The 8,975-nt window shown below is 52.7% G+C and overlaps 1 protein-coding gene across 2 annotated transcripts; it reads right to left on the bottom strand.

Moving 5' to 3' along the window:
- Positions 1 to 1,082: 1,082 nt before the first annotated feature.
- LOC149365694 (uncharacterized) lies at positions 1,083 to 5,022 on the bottom strand. 2 transcript variants are annotated; one of them, XM_089542083.1, is made up of 2 exons: positions 4,780 to 5,022; positions 1,083 to 2,428 (listed from the first exon to the last, which is right to left on the bottom strand). In XM_089542083.1, exon 2 carries the CDS (start codon positions 2,368 to 2,370, stop codon positions 1,156 to 1,158), a length of 1,215 nt encoding a protein of 404 aa, XP_089398209.1. In that variant the 5' UTR covers positions 2,371 to 2,428; positions 4,780 to 5,022; the 3' UTR covers positions 1,083 to 1,155. The 2 variants fall into 2 exon arrangements, with proteins under 2 accessions (XP_089398209.1, XP_089398146.1); XM_089542020.1 differs by lacking the exon at positions 4,780 to 5,022 and adding an exon at positions 3,399 to 3,667.
- Between the last annotated feature and the right edge of the window lie 3,953 nt (positions 5,023 to 8,975).

Raw genomic sequence — 8,975 nt, 5'->3', positions numbered from 1 at the left:
ATATAACTCCGGTGCACAGGGCGATCGTCCAGAGCGAACCTTCTTTTCCTTCTTCTTTCACTTGCTTCGCTCACTCTTCTCAACAACAACAACTCTTTTCTGCAAAAGGCCTCCTTTCCTGTTAGCATGGCGGCAGCCAGGCATGTTCATGCATGCAAAGATGTTTTATATCGCATATTTCGTCACAATAGTAATGGCGATGATGCTCTGTTTTTATGGTATTTTACGAGTCACAACGCGCGGCACTGGCTGCTTGTCACCCTGTTTTCATCGGCGCCTTCTGTCATTCAGTATTACTCCGATGCGATCTGGGGAATGCCAGGACAAACCGGACAGACAGTTAATAGTGCCACACCAGACGCCAGAGAGGAGACCCTGACCAGCGACAACCTGTACCAGCAAGCCTGGATCATTCAGCTAGTCCACAAGTCAGCTGCCGCCAACGGATCCCTGGTCTAGGGGCCCCGACCACCCGTCCCCTGCGAATTACACTATTCTAAATAAAAGTTGATGATGATGATGTCCTCAGTTCTCTCTCCGGGTTGATTCTTTTGCTTCGTCTTCATTTCTCGTTTTAGGCCCACCTTGATTGGATCGAACTGAAAAGGATTTATTTTTGGAAAATGAAGGGCTGAAGCCGTAGTATTCATCTTTTTCTTCTATCGCCTCTTCTCCTATTAGGCATCAGGCCATTTTAACCAAATTAGGTCATCCACTTTTGCGCCCACCTGTACTATCCGTACCTACCCATGCGGACTACTAAGTTTTTGCGCTTCGCCTCCGCAGCGGTGGAGTAAATGCACATTTTTTAAGCTTATTTTAAAGTAACTACGCAAGCCGCGGCCTGAGGAACGTGTTTACTACATTAACTTGATTCGGTACTATAGCGCTCAAATTTCCATGACCACCCTCTAGGGTTACAATCACTATTCGGCACTGCATCGCTCTTATTTCCACATTACGCTAACCACTACAGTTACAACCAAACCACGGCTTTCAGAACTCTGGTAAATCTACTCTGAAAGCATCGCGGCAAGCTAGGCACGCCAGCCGCGAATGAGATTAAAGACAGTCTCCCATAGTTGAGCGGAGAATTTGGAGGTGGTTTATTTGCCGGGAATTGCTTGGGCTTCCTTGGGGGAGGGCTCTGGTTCTTCACGGGTTCGGCACCAGGATGAGGACGACTGTGGCCGTGTAGCCTGGCATGCCCCGGAGCAAGAGCTGCTGCATCTGGGGCGTCAGTCCAGTGCCCGTCAGCGGCTGGGACATGACGATGGGAGACTTGTTGCCAGGGACGGCGGGGGGGCCAGGCATGCCACCCATGCCCATGCCGCCCATGCCACCCATTCCCATTCCTCCCATGCCCATTCCGCCCATGCCTCCCATGCCACCCATTCCACCCATTCCTCCCATTCCGCCCATGCCACCCATTCCTCCCATGCCCATCATGCCGCCGCCGCCTCCGGGCACGGGCGACATGGGCCGGGAGCCGCCACGGTTGATCCGCTCGCCGCTCATGTTGACCACGACAGTCGTCGAGGGGGTCTTGAAGGCCATCGGTGGAGAGCCAGGAGGCAGCGTGGTGCTCTGCGGGCCCATCTGCTGGGACACGTCCCGGGTTTGCATGGGCGGCATCCCGCCGCCTCCGCCGCCGCCCCACATGCCCATGCCCATACCCATGGGCATCTGCATGGGCCTAGGCGGGGGCCGGTCGTAGTACATGTCCATGGGCGAGCGGCCGCGCCCGTAGCCGTAGGGGTCGTCGTAGCCGAAGCCCCCGGGCGGCGGGCCACCGGCAGCGCTGCCTCGGCTCCGCGGCGGGTAGCAGGTGATGTCCACGTAGAAGTCGTCGTCGTACCCGTCGTCGTACATGGACTGGGCCTCGCTGTAGTAGCCGCCCATCCTCGTGGGTTGCACCGCGCCAGCTCCGGGGGCACCAGGAGCGCCGGGAGCCGCGCCAGCGGCCGGAGCAGCTCCGGCAGCGGGTGCAGCGCCCGCGGCCGGTGCGGCGCCTGCAGCGGGTGCCGCAGCCGGTGCGGCAGCGGCAGGCGCTGCAGCAGGTGCAGCAGCAGCGGGTGCGGCTGCAGCCGGCGAAGCCTTCGGCGACGACGCCGCCTCAGAGCCGCCTCCGGATCCTCCCTCCTCGGTGGCGGAAGCATCTCCCTCGGACTCCTTCTTGGGGGACTTGCCCTTGCCTTTGCCTTTGGGAGACTTGCCGCCTTTGCCCTTTTTGTCCTTGGAACCGCCTTTCTTTCCGCCTTTCTTGTCCTTGGAACCGCCCTTCTTGCCTCCTTTGCCACCCTTGCCCTTGGAGCCTCCTTTTTTTCCTCCCTTTCCTTTCTTGGCGTCATCATCTTCCTCCTCGGGCATGGTGACGGCTTGTGAAGGGTGGCCGCGGCGATGAAAGGAACCGCCTCCTCAGCGGCGGCTGCATCAGAACGGTAATGCACGGGTTAACTAATGGGTCATGCCCAAAAAAGGCGGGTCGACTCCTCAGCGGCGGCTGCAATAAGAACGGTAATGCACGGTTTAAGAACTAATGGGTCACGCCCAAAAAAGGCGGATCGGGTCCTCAGCGGCGGCTGCAATAAGAACGGTAATGCACGGTTTAAGAACTAATGGGTCACGCCCAAAAAAGGCGGGTCGACTCCTCAGCGGCGGCTGCAATAAGAACGGTGATGCACGGTCACGCCCAAAAAAGGCGGGTCGACTCCTCAGCGGCGGCTGCAATAAGAACGGTGATGCACGGTTTAAGAACTAATGGGTCACGCCCAAAAAAGGCGGGTAGACTCCTCAGCGGCGGCTGCAATCAGAACGGTGATGCACGTTTAAGAACTAATGGGTCACGCCCAAAAAAGGCGGGTAGACTCCTCAGCGGCGGCTGCAATCAGAACGGTGATGCACGGTTTAAGAACAAATGGGTCACGCCCAAAAAAACGGGTGAGCCAGGCAGTAGGGTCGAAAAAAATAAGCCTTAAAAATAAATAATTACCGCAAAAATACTGGATGCTTTCGAGAAAAAATGTCTATAGCCGAAGAACAAGTGCGGCGCATCGTCAGCGGCGGCTGCTGGGGTGATCGGTTCGGGGCACACGTAGAGGGTGGCGCGCGGCTGAGCGAAAAAAAAAAGTGAAAAACCACTAGAGTTCTTTAAAACCAAAAAAAAAAAATTGTAGAAAGTCGGCAAGCGAACCCAAAACCCTGGAAGCAGAAGAGCCACGAAGGGGCTAGAGCGGAGGCAGAGGCGTTCGAACGCGCTAGGCCTAAGCTAGACCGAGGGAGAGAGCGAAGTCGGAGGGCCAGCAATGAGGGCTAAAATTCGAGCCAGGCTCGAAAAGCCCAACGATAAGAAGGGAGAGGAGAGAAGGCGGGCGGCGCAGGCACCCAAGCAGGCTTACCCGGATGGACGAAACCCCAGGAAGCCTAAGCAGCCAGCTTCCCGAAGGCAGCTGGGCCCAAGCTACAGAGCCGGGGGCATCCCGAACGCGACCGACCGCTCCAACGGCTGTGTTCGGACTGGGCGAGGCGGCGACCGAACGCGCGAGCTCACGCTGCCACGAGGGGCTCGTGCGGTGACGCGTCGGCCATGGCACGAGGCGCGCCGCTCGTGCTTTGCGCCGGGAAAAGAAAACAAAGAGGATGGGCGGTGGCTCTGCACGTGCTCCCGCAGGTCGGGACCACGTGCGGAACCACCCCTCGTCCTTTTCGTCTTCCAGTGGCGCACAACCGCAGTCCGAAAGCTTAACTACAATAGCGAGAAAAGCGACGATAAAACAAAATCTGCGACTTCTTTCGTACAAGAGACAGGTTGCCCTACCACCGGTGGCAAAAGCTACAAACGTGAACACGTATTTGTCTTTACCACACAACGCTAAGATCTGAGCTCGAGCTGAGGATAGGGAGTGTTGCGGGCTCTCTGAACCTAAAGGTAAACAGTACTAGTCGAACTCTTCAGACGTAGACAGCACAGAATCGCTTAGTTGGGGTTTACAGTCCACACTAGAAGCCACGCGGGAGCCTGGAGTCGGCTCTGCCGATGCTCTCAGTAATCCTCTGTTCCACTTTGCACGTACTATTGCAGAGACGCGCGTAACGAATACTTCCACGCTGAACAGCTGAGGGGAAGAGGGAAAGATTATTTACAAAACGTTATGGCCTCATGGTCCTATTCCTGAATGCTGATCCAAGACGAAGGCAGAACTTGTTCTGAGGCTTAATGGAAGCGAGCTTGAATTAACTGAACACTATCGCGGAGCACACGTAATTAACAGGTTGGATAAGTATGTGACTAAAGGCGACAGCCCAAAGCGAGGCTACTGGCGGTGTAGCGACAGCACGCTCAGACATCCTGCCCTTAGCTCTGACGTTGGCGCGGCGATATGCCCTTGCGCTGTACGGATCTCACGTGTAGCACGCCTTTGGCCTTACTTACGGATGGCATCTAAACTACATTCCCTTGCGTAGAGCGTTTTGGGGCCACTGATGCCAGAAAAACGCGGCTGCCTTAAGGGCTTAGGCAGTCAGTTGCGGCCAAATGGCGATGAGAAAGCGGCCGGGACTGGTTTCCAGGATGGGCTAATTGAACTGCGACGTTGCGCAATGATCCACCGAGCCCACGGAGCATGGCCGAGCCCGAGGCGGAGTCTTACTCCTAAGAGAAGCGCTGGTCGAAGCCGGACCGAAAAAGCGGAGCGCGCCCGGTGGTCGCGGTCGTGCCTCTGGCACTGCGTAGCGGACCCCGAGGTATGGAGAGGAACAGAAAGGTGGACGAGGGCTTACCAGGCAAGGCTCCTGGGCGTAGGCCCTGGCGGACGGTTTCGAACGGCCGAGCGACTGCTCCCCGTCCGCTGTCCCGTGACGCGAGGCGTGCTCCACTGCCCACGAGCGAACGAGCGCCCGCGCAGGCAGCGCTGACTCGCAGAGAAAGAGGAAAACCATTCTAGATCCTGAGTGAGCTGTAGTGAAAAAGGAGATACTTTTGATTCAGTGAAGTTTATCCCAATGTACGTCTTTCAGCTGCGTAGATATGACTCGATATCTTCTACGAGTGTGTCTCGTAGACAAGTTCTTGCCCTCCGCCCTCCGATCACTCCAACGCCCTGGACGAATATCCTCTGTCCCGATTGAGGAAGAGAAAGTTGAAGAATGCGTCAATGCCCACTCGGTAGCGTATTTTGGCCGTTTTTGCTTGTTTTAATCTAAATTATTTCAGTATTTTCACTCTGCCAATGCTGGTCCTTTACCCCAATCATGGTTCTTGATCTTTCCGTTCATTAGCTTGCTGGACACTGTGTAATACGGGAAACCTTGGCCATCATCCTAGTGGGCACACGAATTTGCTACGGAGGCAATAACGACTGAAATTACTGCCTCTATACCGTTATTTTGTTGCCCAGTCACCCACAATTCCTGATAGATGTAGCGCGAAGTAGGCAAAAACAAGGACTCGGTTTTCCGTCCTGTCCTTACCCGCTCATAACAATCGACAGGGTAAAGGGTAAAAAGATGCATGATGTCCCTCATTCAACCTTTCACTCAGTTTCTTGTTGCTTTCACAGAGTGCGAGAACTTGAAGGGACACTTAAGCTCCGCCTTAACGGCATGACGCGATAGCACGTCCTGAGTTACCGCTGATGTGACGTAGAACGTCATCGAACGGCGAGGGTGGAAGCTGTGTGAGAACCCTCTTATGCTTCCTAAGGCATCAAGGCTGCCAGAACCGAGGCCCTCGCTAAGCAATTAAGCAGACGAGGAAAGGGGAATGAGGGGTTCGTTATAAATATGAGCGAAGCCAACAGCCACAGAAACCAAGGGGCACAGGGGACAGCGTCAATGGATCCCTTCAGCAGCCTGGGGTCCTCTTTGCGTATCATTTCGCAGACACGGACACTGTTCTTTCACCATCACGTAACCTTTGACATACCCTATATTGTATAGGGTATGGGAAAATGGGAAAAGAAGGTCAATTTTGAACGAAATTTGTAGGTTAACAAAGTAATCTCCGGGTTGCGATTATATAACTACGGAGAAATTAGAACACTGGTTTCTGTGCATGCCCCCCGATGTTTACACCTGTTTCTTTCGAACTTATCCAGTAATTGCAGACACACTGAATCGAAGTCCTATGAAGCTATTTCCACGACTATCCATAGACCTTTCTTCAAACACTATGCACAAAGTGTCACGCGTTAACTGACAGAGCCTTCAATGCCCTTTCCGCGTGCTGTAAATGACCGTCAAGGAACGATCACTTACCAGCCGCAGTGGCTCAGTGGTTAGGCAGTTCGGCTACTGAGCTGGAGTACCCGGGTTCGAACCTGACCGCAGCGGCCACGTTTTGATGGAGGCGAAACGCAAAAAGGTGCCCGTGTGCTGTGCGACGTCACTGCATTGTAAGATAGTTTAGTTTAGTTAGTTTTTAGGGTTTAACGTCCCAAAGCGACTCAGGCTTTGAGAGACGCCGTAGTGAAGGGCTCCGGAAATTTCGGCCACCTGGGGTTCTTTAACGTGCACTGACATCGCACAGTACACGGGCCTCTAGAATTTCTCCTCCAAAGAAATTCCAGCCGCCGCGGCCGGGATTGAACCCGCGTCTTTCGGGTCAGCAGCCGAGCACCATAACCACTGAGCCACCGCGGCGGCTGTAAGATACCCAGGTGATCGAAATTATTCCGGAGCCCTCCACTATAGCAAGTCTTTCATCATGTCTTCTTTCACTCCCTCCTTTATCCCTTCCTGGCCCCGCCGTTCGGGTGTCCACCGATATGTGAGAGACAGTTACTGCACCATTTCCTTTCCTCAAAAAACCAATTTGAAATTTTTGCAACGATCACGTTTTCTTAGTGCTTTCGACTCTACTTCAAGGACTCGATTGGCTTGATTTGGTTTATGCGCCTTTAAACGTCCCAAGGGGACACAGGCTATGCGCTACACCGTAGTGGAGGGCTCCAGATCGTTTCGACCGCCCGGGGTACTTCAACGTGCACTGACATCACGCAATGCATGGGCCTTTAGCATTTCGCCGCTGTCGAAATGCAACCGCGGCGGAGGGGATCGAACCCGCATCTTTCGGGCCAGCAGTGGCGCACCAAAACCACTGAGCCACTGCAGCGGCTCAAGAGTTCGCTTGATTTGCTTAACGAGAAACGACTTAAAGAACCCCAGGTGGTCGAAATTTCCGGAGCCCTTCACTACGGCGTCCCTCATAGCCTGAGTTGCTTTGGGATCAATAAACCAAACCAAACCAAACGCTTTTAGCTCCCATTTTTCGCAAAACTCGGTTGAACATCGTTCCGAAACCACGGCGAAGCCGATGTTGAAGCCGAACCGGAAGTTTAAAAAAAAAAAATCCTGAAATGATAAATGTTGTCAATCAGAAAAAAAAAACATTCCTTTCATAGCACAGCAAGAGTAAATCAGAACCCCTTGTTGTTGTTGTTCGCCTCTTCAGACATGGCACATAACTGCGAGGTGGAAATAGCCAGGGTTTGGCGAGGAATGCCAAAGAAAATTATTGAAGTGGTTACAAGTTAAATGGTTTAATTAAGCATATATATGAATGAGAGTTAAACGTTAGCCGGCAGTAGTTCTGTGCCATGGCCATAAAATGGGGCCGAATGTGGCAAGACATAGAAAGGCGCCGCTATGTCGCCAAAGACTCCTTTATGTAGCCGCACACAAAGATGAGAAAGCAGCCAAAGCGGCCGAACACATCGCTAAGGCCCAAGAAGAGCAGGCGAGCGCTACGGTGCGTCAAACAGCAAAGGCAGCGATGGAGGCTGACCGCGCCACCCATAACGAAAGCGCAAAAAGCAGCAAAGCAGTTGTGGTCAAAATCTCCAGGCTTGCTGAAACATGCATCCCTGCAGTTTGAACACTTGGCCAGTTCTGTTCCTGTAAGTTCCGCAACACCAGCACACAGGAGAAACCCTTGGTAAACATCCAGTGTAATAGCCACAGCCATCACATGAAAGAGCTCGCGTTAACTCCTCCCGAGTTTTCCAACACACTCGGAGTTTTACAGCCTGAGCCTTTAACATCTTACATTAGAATGTCATAACACTTTGTCAGGGCTTGAAGCTACAATTCCCCAATTTAGACATTATACGGCAGAAAGATCTGTATTCTCAGTTCATACAAATATCCTTGCAATGCTTGCAACACTACCCTGTATGCACACATAACATGTGTGAATGTTGGAGTCTTGCCCTGCTCTTATATTTCAAGTGGAAGCAAATGCTACTTCCCTCCATCCTGCATTTCTATTCCGCTTGTGCGCATAATGCACAAAAAAAAATGTAACAATTCCGGTTCCATTCCATTTTCATGCTATCACTGTTTTAACTATGCTAAGCTATAGGAGTGACAACACAAAATTTGTAGACACTGTACAGCAGCTGTTACTTCTACAAGTGAAATGAGAAAACAAGCTTGAAGTACTCCCAGCCTCTACTCCTTAAGTCAAATGTTAGTGGTCACTTCTCACATGCCATGCAAGGTCAAACATCTACTTCCAGTTGTGAAAAATTAAGCTAGGTTAAAGATGCTCTGCCCATTTGTCAATACAGCTCTTGATAATTCACAGAAGTGACATATACATTCAGCAACGACCCAGTTCCCAAGTGCAACACATTTAACATTTCCCATACGCTATTTCAATCTCCCCAGCATATATTCCACAACAGAACATCATAATCATATCACTCAATCAGGTTATCAAAAGCACCTCATGTCAAAGTTAAACTCTTTCGCTACCGCGCCTTAAGCCATCGTTCGCCGCCGCGGTGGCTCGGTGGTTATGGTGCTCGGCTGCTGTCCCGAAAGACGCGGGTTCGATCCAGGCCGCGGCGGTTGAATTTCGTTGGAGGAGAAATTCTAGAGGCCCGTGTATTGTGCGATGTCAGTGCACGTTAAAGAACCACAGGTGGTCGAAATTTCCGGAGCCCTCCACTACGGCGTCTCTCATAGCCTCAGTC

This window comes from Amblyomma mixtum, chromosome 1 (genome assembly GCF_055824585.1).
Source record: "Amblyomma mixtum isolate Tamu chromosome 1, ASM5582458v1, whole genome shotgun sequence".
Lineage (NCBI taxonomy): Eukaryota > Metazoa > Arthropoda > Arachnida > Ixodida > Ixodidae > Amblyomma > Amblyomma mixtum.
The sequence above is the reverse complement of the archived record's forward strand: the minus strand, read 5'-3'. Positions and strand labels throughout refer to the sequence as shown.

Coding starts and splice junctions, on each gene's coding strand:
- LOC149365694 (XM_089542083.1), bottom strand. CDS start 2,370: ATGCCCGAGGAGGAAGATGATGACGCCAAGAAAGGAAAGGGAGGAAAA.